At 48.6% G+C, this 18,110-nt stretch overlaps 1 protein-coding gene across 10 annotated transcripts in view; it reads right to left on the reverse strand.

Annotated features, from left to right (window-relative positions):
* Window positions 1-13,155, reverse strand: part of HM13 (histocompatibility minor 13) — a 39,274-nt gene extending 26,119 nt beyond the window's left edge. For 9 of the 10 annotated variants that reach the window (XR_004619948.1, XR_004619947.1, XM_002918285.4 and 6 more), the window contains exons 1-2: window positions 12,856-13,155; window positions 3,876-3,974 (exon numbers count right to left, since the gene is read on the reverse strand). Coding sequence is in view for 8 of the 10 variants with exons in the window: in XM_002918285.4 (XP_002918331.2) it covers window positions 3,876-3,974; window positions 12,856-13,038 (282 nt within the window). In the remaining 2 variants the exon portion in view is untranslated. The remainder of the gene's footprint in view (window positions 1-3,875; window positions 3,975-12,855) is intronic. The other variant, XM_034641911.1, reaches the window with a different exon arrangement.
* Window positions 13,156-18,110: the final 4,955 nt, after the last annotated feature.

Below are 18,110 nucleotides of genomic sequence, written 5' to 3' on the forward strand. Positions count from 1 at the left end.
CTCCTTGATACAACCACCCCTCGTTAATTCAGCTTACACATACTGACTGCCTACTACATGCACGGCATCGTGAGAACCACTGGGGATACAGCAAGGAATAAGGCATAAAAGTCCCTGCCCTCCTGGAGTTTGTGCGCCAGCGAGGGAGAAGGAATCTCAAAAGAAACAAATATGCAATATATTGTCAAGTGGTGATGGGTGCTCAGAAGAAAAGCAAAGCCGGGCAAGGAGACAGAGGAGAGGAGAGCTTCTCTTTTAGACAGGTGGCCAGTGAAAGCCTCCCAATGGGAAGATACTCACCTCGTTCAGGAATAGAACCTTACTGAAGTAAGGGAGCCGCTGTGAAAATATTTGAGGGCAAGAGCATTTGGGGCAGAGGGAAGGATGAGTGCAGAAGTCCTGAGGTGGGTATGCTGCTTATGTGTGTGAGGAATAGTCAGGGCCTGTGAGCCTAGAGCTGATAGTAAGGGGATGGTGTCAGGAGATGAGGCTGGAAAGGTTAAGAGGGAGAGAGATCCTACAGGGCCATGAGAAAAACTTGATTCCTCTGGGTGAGACAGGCGGTATTGGAGGCCAAGGGCAGGGGTGTGATGTGACTGGATGGCCTGAGGGCATCCCCGTGCTGCTGTGTGCCCAGTAAGGAGGGCAGTGCAGAGTCTGGAGGATAGAGGATGTTGCCCTCGGCTGGAAGATGGGAAGAGCAGGGAGGACGGAACCCAGAGTTTGCGGCTGGCGGAGCAGTGAGGTAGATGGAGGTGCTGCTGTCGGAGGTGGGGTAGGGCAGGAGCGGGGGTTCATGCTGACTGGGGGCTCTTCTGTGCTTTCCTGGTGCTACACCTTGCCTCTCTGGCACTTTCCAGGACTGTAACTTCACATTTATCATGTGACTGACTGGTGTCCATCTCCACCAATTAACAAGAAACTCCTTGAGGGTAGGGGTGGTCAGTTGTTTTTCTCACTCTGGGCCTTGTACACAGCAGGCACTCAGTAAATGTTTGCAGAATGAATGGATGAGCAAAACAGTGGCCTAGAATGTGACTACCGTAAGAAAAAGCCCTATGAACACATTTCACAGGCACGGGGGCCATGTTTTATGAAGTGTGGTGGACCTCTTGGTAGTGTTCCTTCCACGTGGGCCCTTGGGAAGATCTCTCTGGCTGCAACTTAGAGCCTGCAGCTGGCTTGACTGTGTGGCCTATGAACTGTGCGCCAAGTCTCGCCAAGTCTGGCTTGCTTTGTGCTGTAGCTGCCAGAAACTCAGAGCCACACCGGTATTAGAGTCTCTCTGACAAGAGTACATGTCTTTCACTTTAGAGCCTGGGCTTAGGGTATGGTCCTCACCCAAGGCTTCGTTTTATCCTACTTCAATTTTCTCTTTCACTCCAATTTCTTCCTTTAATGCTTTTACTTATACTGCTGCATATAATTTTTATAAGCTGTCTCAAAGCGATTAGTTTAGAATGAGGTAGGCTAAGGTAAATTTCAGGGTATTGAGAAATGTCCCACCTGGGGGGAGAGGAGGAAAGGGGCTGAGTGATACTGCCGTTCGGCAAACCAATCAACAAGCCGCCTGCCTGGAGTCTGGGAGGAATCTGTCGGCTGTGTGGTCCAGGTAGCCTCTTCTCAGAAATCTCAGTGTGGACCCTCTAGAGACAGAGACAAGAGGTATGCGGTGTCCTCTGGTGCAAGGCAGGCAGGGGCTTACCCGCCTGGAGAAGGGGACAGGCTGAGCATCCAGCGCCTTCAAGAAAAATGCTCATACCCTCCACTGCCAGAAACTTCTTTCTGAGGGAACCTAGCTGAAGGAATGAATCCTAAGTACTAAACATGTCGGAAGGTCTTGAGGCAAGGGCCTGGGTATGTATCCCTGGTAGTCAGCACAGCACAGACCTGAGACATATCTGCCAAGAGCCAAGTTGGAGGCAATGGGCTAGATGTACAGACGGCCACAGATCTCAAAAGTACAGGGGGGAGAAAAAGCAAACAGATGTACTGAACAGCTCTATCTATGGAAGCTGGACTCTCAGCAGACACAGATATGCTGATACCATACGTTTTACAAGGAGACACACATCTGAAGACAAAGCCAACTCATCAGAGCAGGTGCTTCTCGTGGAGATGGAAATGAAGGTGGGAGATGGAGGCAGGCACTAGGGGTGAAGTGGCGCCTGGCATGGACTGATGATGGTGTGCTATGAACCAAAGCATGGAATAAATTCAACTCTTCACCCAAGGTCCAGGGGAAAAAAAAAATCAGCGCATACCTAATGTTATCTAATGCACTCTCATTTGTAAAAGTCGAGATGACTTCTTCTGTTTAAAATGAGGGAGATACTGGAGGTGAGCTGTGGTCAATCTGCCCTTGGGGGGATTCTGAAGCCACTAAGAAGTGTAGCTCTGATCCAACAATGAGGGAGTGATGGGACAGGAAACAGGTGTTATATTATGTTGTGACTTGCTCACAGACCGGTAGAAGTAAGGAATTCTGATGCTACTCAATGCCTGTGAGAGTGTAGGGGAGCTGCAAACTCCCAACTATCAGGGCAAATGTAAATGGGTGCCACCTTTTGTGGGGATTTGGTACTATCTGTTCAAATTACAAATGGAGATGTTATGTGACCTGGTCCTCCTACTGCAGATATACTTGCAGATATGGGCCCAGGCAAGATACCGTGCCCAGCACTGCTGTGATATTCCAGCACTAGGCAGCCCTCAGGGCACAGCCATGGAACAGGGCCACAGGCAGGTGTTAAGAAGAATGAGGTAGATGTGAGTGCGTCAATATAAAACATATCTCTACGGTAAAAATCCTGTATCTCATACATATATTTGTTTTTAAATATTAACATAAATGTAGATCTATGCATAAGATTCACAAGAAACTACACTGGGGAGAAGATTATGGCTCATTTACACCCTGCCTTAGATTGAAAACGTTTTTTTCCGCCATCTACCTGTGTTCTTAACATGTGAATTCAAGTCGTCCTTGAGGGCTTTTCAGTGACCAGGGAAAAAGTGCTTGTGAGGCACGAGTGCAAAACAAAAGACACAACACTACAGCTAGGATAGGACTATAATTATGTGAAAAGCATGCTTATTAAAACCCTGAAAGGAGACATGCCCAAACGTTAATAGTGATTGTTACCTCTGTATATTTTTCCCCACTCTTTAGATCTTCCCCTCCCTTTAATTTTTTTACATATCTTACTTTCATAATCAGAAAATAGTACGTGTTATATTAAAAAAAAAAAGAAAAGCTTCAGAAGAGTTTGCAGTAACATGAGAGAATGCTTATGATGCTATTAATGGGGAGTGAAAGCAGCAGCTACAAAACTGAGTACGCCACGTGGCCACAGCTACGAAGAAACCATGCACCGGGAAAACAGCGCAAGGACACACCTCCAAAGGGAATCTGTGATTGTCTCTGGTAGTGGGATTTTGGATCACTGCTGTTTTCCCCTTTTTACTTTTCTGTGCTTTCCACGTTTTCAACACTGAGCCTGTGTAACTTTTATTGGGAAAATAAACCTCGGTAAATTAAAAAAAAAAAAAAAAAGGCAATTAGTATGGTAGAGGCGTACTGGAGACACAAGCTAGACCCCATCCCAGCATAAACAGCACAACGCAACCAAAACTGTATCATGAAAACGGAACAAAAAAGCCAGGTGGAGAAAAGAAATAATGACTATGGGAAAGAGTCCGGATGCCATCGGTGGTTATCTCTGTGTAGTCGGTCTAGAGGTGAATTATTAGGACTTCCCCCCTGCTCTTTATTTTCTACAAATGAACATGCATATCTCCTGTGATGGGAAAATAAAACGAAACAAAATAAAGTTACTGAAACCAAATGACACAACAGGTGGCAAAGGACTTACTTTGAAAAAGAGATAGAGCCCCAAGAGTGTGCAGCTGGCGATGATGGGGAACCGGGCAGCATCCCGGCTGGTGATCGTCTCAGGCATGTCCGAGGCATTCTAGAGCAGATAAAAAAGGGGACTGTGATTAGGGGGTGCGATTGTGGCCTCTAGGCGCTGGAGCTCATTCATCTGCCCCGCCACATCCTCCTGACCCCAGGCTTTGGCAGTGTGGCTCCCTCTGCCCATCCCAGGGGAGATGCTCCATCCCGCCGTTTTGCCACTGGGGCCATATGGACCCCGAGAGCGCACGTGGGGCAGATCTGGAGAGAAGAGCGAGGGCAGAGGCAGTTACAGCATGTAATAACTGAGAGAAAACTCTGGAAACTGTGCAATAGGGTAGCCCTAGACCTCATGAGAACCATTCCCAGTTTCCTTATGGATTAGCTACCAGGTAAACATGATGAATCTGTTATCCAGTAAGCATGAGTAGACACAAACCACCAACAGATAAAACAGACAAGCAACGTAAACTACACAGGAAGACACCGACTGCAAGGAGAAGCAAATCCTCACAAAACGTACGCTTAAGAAATCCGACTGGGAAAACCGAATCTGGTTAAGAGTAAAAGCCACAATTAAATCCACAATGGCAGATGCTATAGTTGGCGACAATGTGCTTTGGGTAAAGACATGACAGAGGATAAATATTTACACGAAAAAACCTGAATGTAGTCAAAATAATTTCAGCACTTTAAAAAAGGAAAAAACTGGGAGTGGAGCGACAGCACAGCATAGGGATTTTATCAACTTCATAAAATTCCTGCCAGAAAACTTTCTAATGAGAACCCATCAATGGTAGTATAATTCTGGTTTGAATATATATTAAAAAACACAGAGATGAAAGCTTTCAAGATCATCACGCTCTTGCCACGCCTTCTCTGCTATGCAGAATCCTTAGTCATCAAGGACCTGGTCAATGCCACTGCCATGAAGCATTCCCAGATTTCCCACTGGGCTAAGCCTACTCTCCCACTGCGATTCCCCCTGTGTTTTATAGGTCTGTTCTATTTATATCCTAGCTACCAGAGGTCCTGGTAATGCCAGATGAGACTTCTGCTCCAGTCAAAGTGAGCTCTCTCCACAGGCTCATCACAATGCTGGAGGGTCCACCATCACGACGTCTGTCCTGTGAATAAGGCACCAGCATCCCTGGGACAAGGGTCATGTTCAGCGGCAGAGTCTCATTCATTTTTTTGGCTCACAGCTGCCTCTTGAAAACCAACAGGACAAGACATGCTAAAGGGGAAGCTGCCGGGAGAGGGCAGACTTTGGGTCAGGCAGACCTTCTGCCCAAGGATGGAAGGAAAATTGCAGAAGGGGAAGGAGACGGGGGCAGAGAGCAGTAAGCCCATGAAATGGTCACGAAATGGCGCTGGGGTGGGGAGCTGGGATGGGCACACACTGTCGGCTTTAGTACAGACTGGCCCAGCCTTTTGGGGAGGGCAACTTGGCAGGTGCATCAAACTGTAATTTGCACATGCCCAAGGACACAGAGAAGGTTCACAGAGCAGGGACCACAGAAAGCTCTTATTCACAGGCAAAAATTTTCATCCTCACTCTTTTTTTTCTTTTCATCCTCACTCTTTTTTTTTTTTTTTAAATTTTTTTTTAAATATATTTTATTTATTTATTCGACAGAGATAGAGACAGCCAGCGAGAGAGGGAACACAAGCAGGGGGAGTGGGAGAGGAAGAAGCAGGCTCATAGCTGAAGAGCCTGATGTGGGGCTAGATCCCCGATCGCCGGGATCATGCCCTGAGCCGAAGGCAGACGCTTAACCGCTGTGCCACCCAGGCGCCCCTCATCCTCACTCTTGATAAGAGAAGCTCGAGTTGAAGTACACTGAGATTTCAGTTTTTGTCTATCAGAAGAGCAAAAGTCCCCATACCGGGTAACAAACTGAGCTGGTCAGGCTACGGGGAAACAGGTGCTGACCCTTGGTACCTTCAGGAAGGTAAACTGGTCTTCCTGCAGAGAGCACGCTGACGATATTTGTCAAAATCACAAGTGCATATACCTCTGACCAAGAGATTCCACTTCAGGGAATTTTTCCTAAGATAAAATTCACACATGTGCAAATGATACACGTAAAGTATAAACAAGGTCCTCAGTGCTCTATTAATGGCTTGCTGGGTGACTGAGGCAAATGCTTTGCTCTCGGAGTCTCAGTTTACTCATCTGTCAAACAAGATCACAACCTCTAGCTTTATTTACCTCTAAAAGGGCCAAGAGACTTCAACCAAAGGAGATATGGGATGCGACACAGCCTGGCAGATAGTAAAGTATCATGGCGAACCCCAACATACGCCTGACTGAGGTGGCTGGGAGGGAGCCCCTCCTCGCTGGAGTACCCCGGGTGGCTCTGCTGGGAGGAAGGGGTGGGGCAGGTGAGCAGTACCGACACACAGAGGCAGGGTTCTCTCCCTCCTTCTCCTCCAGCCCTGGGTTTCTGCTTTCGGCAGCAGTGTGCTGTGGGGCTTGGGAAAATTTCTCCACCCCTCTGTGTACCTCCACAAACTCAATGTACATCCCATGTAGCAGGAACAGAGGCACAAATGCTAAGTTAGACAGCTGTTAATCTCAGAGTCCACAGGGAGGCCGGCCAAGACCCTGACATGTAAACTGAATCTCACGATACAGCGTGACACGTGACCAAATAAGACATATGCTGCTGTGATACCCAGTATGCGCGCCCAGTGGGTGGGAGAGGGCCGTGATGTCAGAAAGCCCAGCCCGACCTCCAGCTCTGCCTCTTCCCAGCCATGGGGCCCAGGAATGTCATTCTCTCTCTCAGAGCCTCAATCTCCTCAGCTGTATGGCGAGTTTCAGGACTCTATTAATTTTTTTTTAAAGATTTATTTGAGAGAGAGAGCGCATGCACACAGGGGGCGGGAGAGACAGAGGGAGAGGGAGAAGCAGACTCATCACTGATCGGGAAGCCCGCTGTGGGGCTTGATCCTAGGATGATGAGATCATGACCTGAGTTGAAGGCAGACGCTTAACCAACCGAGCCACTCAGGCGCCCCAGACTTTTGCATTGGAAATACTTAGTGTTGTGCCTTGAGCTGTCACACCAGCTGTCTAGACTCTGTATTATTATTAATAGTAGTAGTAGGAATAGTACGTATAAGGGAATCAGAAGAAAGCAGATGGCACTTAGGCAAAGCCTTGAAGGTCAAGCACAGGTTCTGGTAGGGGGCAGGAGGCAGGTACACCCTGAGTTGAGGAATTTGCTCCGTGTACAAGGAAGGGAAACCCGAGGCAGAGGGACCTGCAGGTGCAGAGCACATGGGACTCTGGCCTCATGTACAAACCAGTGTTACGGCTCATTTCCACATATTCCTTTCAATTCAGCCCTGTATCCTGGGTGGGAAGAGGCTTAAAATTACTTGATAACAAGCCAAGGTTGGACACATGTCCCATTATACAAAAGACTCTGGTCTCCTCTGTGGATGACTGTGTAAATAGCCATGCTGCAATGCTGAGTCAGAATGGGAGACTGGAAATCCGACAGTAACAGTAATAAGGATAACATTTACAGAGGGTGTTCTATGTGCCAAGCCCTGTTCTAGGTGCTATACATGATTTCATCCTCACAAAAACTCTATAAAGCAGATATTTTAAGAGCTCCATTTTACAGACAGGAAACTGAGGCTCAGGGAGGTGAGGTAACTTGCTTAAGGTCACAGAGCTGGTGAATGACAGAACTAGGATTCAAATGGAGGCAGTCTGGTTCCAGTGTCCCAACTCTTAGCCACTACTTCCTAGATGACCTCTACCTTACCTACCTGGAAAGTTCTGCTGGCAAGTTGTGGCAAGATGCTCAGGGAACCTGTGTACAATGAAACAATTAACCTTTGGGGCGCCTCGGTGGCTCAGTCAGGTAAGCATCTGACGCTTGATTTTGGCTCAGGTCATAACTTCAAGGTTGTGAGATGGAGCCCCACGTCAGGCTCTGCTGGCTGGGCATGGAGCTGGCTTGGGATTCTCTCTCTCACTCTGCTCCTCCCCCCACAAACAAACAACAAACTCCAAACAGTTAATCTTTGTCGTTACAAAAATACAAAAAATTATTTGGATTCTAAATGCAGTAGCTCCCAAAACGCAAAACATAATTGTGTGTGTGTGTGTGTGTGTGTGTGTGTAGCTGACACAAAGAGCAGAAATAAATTTAGCTTCCAGTGACATTCTGGATGTTATCAGGGCGGAAGCAAAAGCAGCAAGGGAAGACAGATGCCCAGCCTCAAGTCATTGGCTCGGCCCGAGCTCTGGGAGTACTGCTTCCAGGCCATGCCCTAGAAATGATCTGGGACTTGTGGACCATTCTGTTACTTTGTCACCCCAGCTGGAGACCCCAGGGTCTCCTCTTCTTTCCTCCATTCACTCACTCACCTCACCATGACTCTGCTTCCTAAACATTTCTAGAACTAACCCCCCACTCCAATCCTGTGCTCCACTGCAGTCTTCATCATGACTCCCTCACCAGCCTCCTTCCTGTTTTCCCTTCCGCCCATCACTGACTCTGCCAGGAGCTCTTTCTGAAGCCCAGACCTGACTGTATCACACACCTGGCTCAGAAAGCCCTGGAGACTGGGCTACTGTGCAGCCATTACACAGGAATTGAGGTCACTGCTGGTGGGGGTATAAACTTATACAACCGTGAGGGTGCATAATTTGAAGTGCCATCTACACCAAACATGCACACAGCCTTTGACCCAGCAAATCAATTTCAAAACAAACAAACAAACAAAAACCTACAAATACAGACAAGTGTGAAGTAACAAACATATAAGGAGATTAATTTCAGCATGGTTTTTAATAGCAAAAGACTGACACTCGTCTAAACACCCCGTGGAGGACTCTAAATCAGAGGTTCTCACACGAGCACACAGAAGAATTGTCAGGAGGACTTGTGAAAACAGACTGCCAGGCCCACCTTGAGTTTCTAATTCAGACTCTGCATTTCTAACAAGTTCCCCAGTGAGGCTACTACTGCTGCTGCTGCAGGCCCAGCGATCACATTTTGAGAACGAGTGTTCTAAACGAATTGTGGGATACAGGTAAGATACCATACAGCTGTTAAAGAACACGCCCACTCCATGTGTACTGATATATTTGGTCTCTAACATATATTCGATGAAAAAGCAAGATGCAAAAAAGAGAGTATTTATAACAAAATGTCAGTTACACTGAAAAAATGGGAAAGCATATGCTTATTTATTTGTGAAGGCACAGAATTTCTTGGCTGGGTATCCAGAAACAGGTAACAGGCGCTGCTTCTTGGGAGGGAAATCGGGTAGTTGGGTGGGATGGAGGCTTTCACAATGCCCTCTGCACCTTTGGAACTCTATACCATAGGCATGCATTACCTCCTCTCCCCGTCATAAAATAATGAGGCAGATCTGCAGGTACTGACAGGAAAATGACCAAGACAGTGTTAAAGAAAAAAAAAAAAAATCAAATTGCAGAGCAGTATGTACTGTAAAATCCCACTGTTATAAAAATAAATCTATATTTGTATATACACACAGGCACACACACATTCATATATACACAGAAAAAGTTCTGGAAGGTTCCACACTAAAGAGCTAACTGGGTTCCTTCAAGGAGTGGTACTGAGGAGGCTTTTCCTTTATACTTACTTCTGCATGGCTTGGATTTTTTTTTCCCCTACAAGTGCAAGTGTGTGGTCATTTTCTAACTATGAAGATGAACTACTGTGTTGTCTTCAGGATTCTGTCATGCAGAAAGGCTGCAGGCTGCCTGAATACCTTCCTGTTATGGCCTCCAAGGCCCTACCCCGGGGCTCCCATCATACTGCTCGCTGCCTCCCTGAATGCACCCTGCGATGCCATGCCTCCCTCTCTCCTGTTTCCCCTGCAGAAATTTCGCCCATCCATGCAAAGGCAGCTGCGGCCTCCTCTGGAAGGCGTTATCAGGATTCGGTTTAGTCGGCTGCTCACACATCTGTTTCTCCGTGGGGCACTGAGCTCTGGGAGGGCAGGGCCTGGCTTTCTTCATCCCAGCACCCCTGGTACCCAGCCCGGGCCTGGCACAGAGCAGAAGCCCAGTCCAGTGGGCTGAGGGGCTCCTCTGAGTTATAGGCCAAGGGCCTTTGAAGTAATCTGATCCCCAGCTATTGCTTGGACTGGGATTTGCTCGCTTCTGGGAACACAGGTCTCTGACAGGGATGGGCACACCTCTAAGACTGCTCCTCCCATGGCTACTTCTTCCCAACACACTCCTGGATACTCCACCTTCTTCTCCCTGTGATTTCATAATTTGCCCTGCCTGTTATGGACAACTTGGCTCCTGGGAGAATTCTGTCCTCACATGCCCTCTCGGCTGGCTTTAAGGTCTCACATTGGTGGGAAATCAAAACTCCTGGGCCCCCACACTAACTTTTCTCTCCTTGCCACGTGACCAAGGAAACATGACTCAGGGTAGAAAAAGGGAGTCGTTTGGCTTGTTTTTTTTTTTTCCCTAGGCCCAAATGCCACTTGTGTGGGTCTATAGAGGTACCTGTATCAAGGACAGCCCTGGACGAGGCCTAGAAGCACCTAGTTCCGCCCCTTATTGGCAGAGGGATCATGAGCAGTCATTTCTTTGACTCTCAGTTTCTTTCTCCGTGTGACAGGGAAAATAAAACTGGATCCATCTGTAACATTCAGTTGCTGGGAGAATCAAAGACGGTGAAGGCTTTGTAAATTTCAGAACATCCTGGTTACTGGTGGTGGGGCTGGCCGCCTGCAATTTCACGCAGCTTGCAGGAGATGGTGGGGCAGGGATTTAGAGGCTATGGTGGATTGAAAGCTCCCTTCTATGCACACCCTGTCTGTTCCCGCCACACCAGATCTTCCACCAACTCCAAAACTGTCTTTTTTTTTTTTTTTTTTAAGGATTTATTTGAGAGAGAGGAGAAAGAGAAAGAAAGTGCATGAGCAGGAAGGGCAGAGAGGGAGAGAGACTCCCAAGCAGACTCCATACTCAGCACAAAAACAGATGCAGGGCTCGATCTCAAAACCCCAGGATCACGACCTCAACAGAAACCAAAAGTCAGATGTTTAACTGACTGTGCCATCCAGGCGCCCCTCTCCTGAACTGTCTCATGCCGCGGCTTACCTGGCTTCTTCTGCCTGGAATGTCTTCTGGCTGACATTCTACCTCTGCATCAAGGCTCAAGCCCATCTCCAGCACAAAGCCTCTCTGCCCTGCCTCAGCTGTGCTCAAACTTTCTCCCTAAACCCCACAGCACTACTATACTGCAATCACACAGCTAGTTATTCCTCTCTGTCCAGGCACCTTAAGTCCTAGGTGACAGGGCTCTGACCCACTCATTTTTGCAGCCGACCCCCCCGCCCCGACAACAGTGGAGGTTCAGGAAATTCTGTTGTTGGTAAAATGTTTTCTTAAGAGACTAGTGATCCTTGTGTAGAAGACACCAAGGAGAATCACTCAGTCTTGGGAGCCCCTCAGAACAAGCTGCGCAGTTTGTGCCATGCTGTCTTTACTTCCTTTGTCCTCATCTATTTCAGAACCTCCCCCTGCATCGAGTGTTTGCCAAAAAGGCATGCAGGAAGGTTGACGGCCACCTGAACTCTGCTCAGAAGAGGCAGAATGGAAAGGCAAACAGGGCCATCTAAGCCTTACCTGACTATTCCCCTTTGTGTCTGCCCATAAAAGGAGCCAACAGAGAGTTCTCTGATCTTGGGTAAGGAAGGTGGCAGATTTCAAATTGGGTAATCTTTTGAAAACCTGCACTCGAGCAGTTTCAAAAGTGGCAGCTGCTTTGTGGACCTGCCCTCTTCGGGTGAGCCAGCTTCCGCTTAGGTTCAACTTCAGGTTTGGGTGGGGGAGGAGTTACAGATTAGGAGGGGAGAGGGTGCCAGGAAGCGAGAAGCCATTGGTGCAAGGGGCTGGAGAGGGCTTAACATAGGGAAGAAGATGGAGGGCAGGGGAGATGATGGGGTCCTCTTAGGTGTCCAATGGGACATATGTTGAGAAAGGTCAGGAATGGGTCTGCTAGTCTCCAAAGACAGGCCAACAGCAGCTCAGTTGCTCGGCAGGTGAGCCCAATTTGGTGGCGGGACTGTCTTAGGAAGCACAGGGAGAAAAGCTACTTTGAGGTAGGGTCGGGGTCTGAGCTAGAAACAGGGTGAGGAGTTGGGAAGAGGCAGGGTCTGGGCTCAGGCTAGGACAGGTCCAAGATTGGGAATGTCTACCAATGAGGGAGAGAGGACCAGCCAAAGAAGGGGTCTATGCTTGGTTAAAAAGAGAGGCACTACGGTGCCGGGTTCTGAGGGGCTGGCTGAATGGAACTGGTCTGAGAAGGGAAGCAAAAAACTGGGGCCTGAGCTGCGGTTATATCCTTGGGTTAATTTTTTCGAGGTGGCACAAGGGCCTGATTTGAGGTTCTAGAAGAGCACACTACAGGTCAGATTCCAGTCAGACAGGTGTCACAGTTTCAGGATGGGTCTGGATGCTAGAATTTGCCCTAGGGTGGATGAGGCAGGGTTCCCAACGGAGGAATGACAGGGGGCTGTACCATTCAGTTGTCAGAACCAGCGCCCCATCAGGTACAGATGGGGTTGACCCGGAGCCCAGGAGGAGGTGTCCCATATGGGATGAGCAGCCAGAGCAGAGGGTGGGGCCGGCCTGGCTGGGTCCAGTAGAATCAGAACAATACACTGCCCGAATCGTAAAGTGAGGTTGACAGTGTTTGCAGCATGATGGACAGAGGGAGGGATGTGTCAGGGTCCGAACGGGGGTGGAAGCCGGTCCCTATCAGAGAAGGTGTCAGATCCCGGAGCACGTAAGGCCAGCTCCCGGATGTGGCTCGGGATGGGGAAGTGGTGGTGATCCATGCCGGGAAGGGTCCGCGTCTGTCGTGGTCCGGGTGGGAGGTGGAAAGCGCGCGCGGTTTTGTCTCCGAGCCTACCTTGCCGCGGGCGCAGCGCACGGAGCGCAGGGCCCCGAAGAAGATGGGCAACAGCGCCATGAGCAGGAGGCTGCCGTAGGCCAGCGCGATGCCCTCGGGCGTGGAAGGCGGCCGGGTCGTGCCGTTGGCTGCGCCGCCTGCCTCGGCGCTGCCGTTGTGCGGGTCGCTGAGGGCCGAGTCCATGGCGACGCTGCGCTCGGGGTCCGACTCCAGCTCCGGCCGCCGCAGCAGAGTCGCAGACGGGAGGACTGGCGCTGCGGCGAAAGCCACGTTCCCTTAAAGAAACAGGAAGTGACGTGCCTCCCTCGCCGGTCGGCGCCGCGCACGCGTGCGCGTTCACGTCTCCCCGCCCGCGCGCCCTCTAATGGTAGCGGAGGGCCGGGCGACCAGTTGCTAAGCAACTAGCGATTGGTTGGGAAAGGAACTCTGAACCACTGTGCTGCGCATCCACCCCGAGGGAGACCCGAGGATCCCACGCCCCAGTCCTAGCCAACTTCCTCAATTCCAGGCTGTTCCGCTCCCCACAAGTCTTCACCCTAATAACTAAGAATTTGTTCATTCATGCATGATTCATCCAATATTTAATTGTTCCTTCGCTCCTTAAATAGTTGAGTATCCCATCACACGCCGGGCGCTCCCCTAGGCTCTGGGAACACGGGGAAGAACAATACAGGCAAAAGTCCGTCCCTATACTCGTGAAGCTTGCATTTTTAGTGCGGTGGTAGGGGAAGATGTTGGGAAGACAATAAAATGAAAATAAATAAAATATGAAGTCTGTAGGATATTCGTGTGTACTTATGTATTACATAGTATGTTAAAGGACATAAATAATTCAGAGAGACCTCCGTCTCTAGGAATCTAGTTCACTTCTGCATTTGGCCTGGGCCAGGGTGGTTCCTGTCAGTTCCAGAGGACGAAAATCAGGTGGTTGGCTCTGCAGATGAACAGTACTGTTGGCACTTCCAGTGTATGTGTGTCTAGGGCTGAGGAGAAGGTGTGGGTAGGAGTAACCTGAACTTAGGTGCAGACCACCCTGTCTGGGGCTCCTGGCTATGCAACTGCTACCCTAGTTAAAAGCTGCAGAAAGTATGTGGCAGGCAAACTGAGAAATTTGCACAAGTGCAGACAACCTAGCACTGGAGAAACTTTGGGCCAAGGAGTGGGGAAAAACGCATGCTCTCCAGGAACCCAGGAAGTAAGTCAACCTGAAACCAGGAAAGGAAGATCCATTCCCTTCCAATGTCCCTTTAATACACTGTGGTGAAAAAAGCTTAACTATGTCGGTTGGAAAAGGAGAAATACTTAGAAGGCCCAGCTCCATTAGTACAGAGCAGGCACAAAGAGTGGATTTAGAGCCGAGAAGCAGTAAGTTGATAAATGACACAGATGGTATAAAATCACATGGTCTGGTCCAAGCTTGACAGGTGGTGAGGTGGGGTTGGAGCATGGGGCTCATGGTGAGGGAAGACAAAGGTAAGGAGTCAGACTACAAGAGTTTTGTTTTGTTTTTGTTTCTAGAGGGTGGGGACGGAGGGAGAGGGAGAGAGAGAATCTTAAGCAGGTTGCACACCCAGCAAGGAGCCCAAGACAGTCCTCCATGCAGGGCTTGATCTCACAACCCTGAGATCATGACCTGAGCCAAAATCAAGAGTCGGGACGCTTAACCGACTGAGCCCCCCAGGTGCCCCCAAACAAACCTATTGTTCAAACTCTTACAGTCTGAGGCACCCGGGTGGCTCAGTTGGTTAAGCGTCTGACTCTTGATCTCAGCTCAGGTCTCAGTCTCAGGGTTGTGAGTTCAAGCCCTCCATGGTGGGCATGGAGCTTACATTAAAAAAAAAAGTTGTTTGTCTAGTATGTGCCAGGCACTGAGCTAGCAACTTCATGTGTGTGTAGGTGTGTGTGTGTGTCTGTGTGTGTGATTTATCTCTGTAATGCTAGTAAGAGATGATTGGTCCCATTTTACAGATAAGGAAACTGAGTCTCACAGAGGTGGGCTAAACTAGCCAGCCCAGGTTACACAGCCAGAAGTGGAACAGGAGACTCTTGAACTCCAGTCTGTGGGACTCCACAGCCTTTGCTCTTTGCAACATTCCAGATACACAGGAGGGTCTGGAGTTTGCACCAGAATAACTGAGTTCTGAGCAGATGGCGTACAGTTTCAGGCTGTGTTTTTCAATAAGCCAGGTATGACCTGAATGGATGGATGAAGGCAGTGTGCCTGATGAATTCATCCATCAATAATTCAGGCCACAGGATTTGCCCAGCAACCAGGCCTCACGGCTCTGAGCCTCCTCATCTGAGAGCACGTGATTGGAAATTGGATACACTCCTGCTTCCCCCTAGGCTGAGCATTTGATTTAGTTTGTTCTAGGGAAGATCTGGCCATCTCTCTTTACTCTCCAGAGTGGGAGATTGTGAGTATGACCCAGGGAACTAGGGGGTGACCCAAGTTCAGAAAGATCCTATCAAGGCTTCTGGAGGGTTGGATTTCTGGCTTGGAGCAGACGTGTCTTGATATTGTCTGAAGACAGGGGTGAGACAGTCTGCAGGTGGGTGTCCTGAGGCTCTATCTGCTGAAACCTCCACTATGGGGTTCCTTTCCCAGAGGATATCTGAACTGGAGCTCAAGAACGGAGCTTGTTTAGAGCCTGGGATAGTTAAATTACCAAATATTTGTTCCAGAGAAGGCTGCGGCCCCATTCTCCTGTTCACTCGTTCCTGTATCTAGTCACTGTGAATGGATTTCGGATATTCCAACTTTTTTCTCACATATGCTCACACACATACTCACCCACACTTACGCATACTATTAAATGTTTAGTTGTTTCAAAAAATAACAAGCAAAGATCGTGAATGGATGCTGAAACTGTTGTAAGGTTGAGGAACAGGATAGCCATACAGTCTTAGAGCAGCCCTCCACAGATTACCTACTAACTACAAAAGGAAGAAGTTTCCCTCGTGATGGAGTGACAAAATGGGATGGGATGGGATGGGATAAAATGACCAGATGTGCCTTGATGTGTGGGACACATCGTCTGTGCAGTCTTCATGCCAAACATGTTTGACCCACATCTACTCAGGAAGGAACATCAGAAAAAGTCAGAAAAATTATAGACTGGAATATTCTACAAGACAACTAGCCTGGCCTCTTCAAAAATGTCTGCGCCGCCGTGAGGAAAAACTCCATGGGGGGTGTTGTGGTTGAAAGGAGACAAGCGAGAAGTACCATCTGTGATTGGATTCTGGGTCATAACCTTTTTAAATAGGCTGTAAAGAAAATTTTCAGATGAATGAGGAAATTTGGATATGGATTGTTTGGGTGTGATTGTATTGTGATTGTAGGACCTTGCTCATCAAGGTGGGTGCCCAGGTTAGCCCCATCAGTATCACCTGGGTGCCTGGAAGCAAGGCAGACTCTGCCCCACCCAGACCTACTGGATCTCCCGCTGACCCACAGGCACACGGTCCGAGAAATGCTGGTGTGGGAGACTCACCTTATTTGTGGGTGGCACATGTCTGCCTAGGGCCCAGGTGGTCCCATGTTCTTGATCCTTGTGAGAGAATGGGCAGGAAAGCAGGAAAACTGTATAAATGTTTACTGTTCTCATTATCTGCCGAGGACACAGGGCCCTCACATGTATGTGCTCAATAAATGTTTGTATATGAATAAGTGAACATATTGGACTCTCCATCTAACCTTCACTTTCTCACCCCACAATCCCCCAGAGCTTGAGTCGAACGTCAGCTCAGTGTCAGCTTCCAATGTCAGGGAACCCCAAGGAACCCCTGTATTTCTAGCAGGGTGGAGCTGGCATGAGTGCCTGGGGGGGTTTACTAAGATCAAAGAAACAGGGAGAAACACTTTTGGTGCCTCCATACCTCCTTGCCTTAGGGCTGGAATCCTTATTTGGGGAAATCTTTCTGGAGGCCCAAATTGCTCATGTGAATTATTTTCAGCTTCACGATCTTAGAGAAATTCTCACACAGGTCTCTTAGGGGACATATCCAAGGATTTCCAGCAGTGCTTGTTATTTTTCTTGGTAGCAGGAAGTTAGGGCAAACTTAGGTATGTGTCACTGGGGAAAGGATGGACAAGATGTGCTGGAGGTAGACTGTGGGATGCTGGACAGCGGTGGAAGCAACAATCTGAGCATGCTCAGCGGGGATTTGGGGAGGACAGTCGTGCTCTACGCCCTTTGCCCTGGCCGGATTAAGAGAACCCCTTGCACTCTCAAAAGGGTACCGGTTGGGATGATAATGTATGGTCACTTTCATGGGCCAAGTGGAAGCAGAGCCTGAGATAAGGATTCTTGTTTAAGTGATTCCGAGGGGGAGTGTTCTTGGGAGGAAGGGTATGAGGGAATGCGGGAGATAAAAGGCTAAGTGAGGAGCTGGTCCCGGTTTGCTATGACCCCAAGGACAGCTCTGGGGCACAGACCTCACCACAGAATTGTTCCTGCTTTGAGGCCAGACCTTGTATACCCTGTACCTGTCAGTCATTGGCCACAGTCTAGGAGTCCAGGGGCGAGGTGCCCTGGCTAATTGGCTCCCGTGTGACCAAGGGCAATTCTCCAAAGAAGGTGGCCATCGTGAATGGCTTTCAGGCAACACTCTCAGTAGCTGGGGGCTGGGCCATTATGTCTGGTAAAGGGCATGTGGGTGAGGCACCAATGCCTTCCTTATAATCCCCCTAACCTTCAACAACATGTATAGAACTTTAAAATGTGGAACTGAGTATTAAGAAATGTGTGATATGATTTGCATAAGTTAAAAGTACATGTCACATAGCAACATTGAAAATCTAATAAGAATATTTACATATTAAAGAATATACGTTAAGCACATTAGAATGGTTCTATAAAGGGATGGGAATGAGAGTGGGAACTGGGGATTAAAACAACAACAACAGGGGCTGGCTCTGTTGAAAGAGAATATGACTCTTGATCTCGGGGGCGTGAGTTCGAGCCCCACATTGGGTGCGGAGATAACTAAAAATAAATAAACTTTGAACAACAACAACAAAATGTACGTAAGTAAAATAAAACCGGGGCTTTGCAGAAAATGGTGAAGATAGTCTGCCATGAAGGAATGAGTACAATGAACTCATCCCTCTGCTTCTGAGATTTAAAAAAAGGAAATACACGGGGTGCCTGGCTGCCTCAGTTGGTGGAGCACGTGACTCTTGATCTCTGGGTCGTGAGTTCAAGTTCCACGTTGGGCATGGAGCCTACTGAAAAGAGAAAAAAAGAAGA

Source organism: Ailuropoda melanoleuca, chromosome 13 (genome assembly GCF_002007445.2).
Source record: "Ailuropoda melanoleuca isolate Jingjing chromosome 13, ASM200744v2, whole genome shotgun sequence".
NCBI lineage: Eukaryota > Metazoa > Chordata > Mammalia > Carnivora > Ursidae > Ailuropoda > Ailuropoda melanoleuca.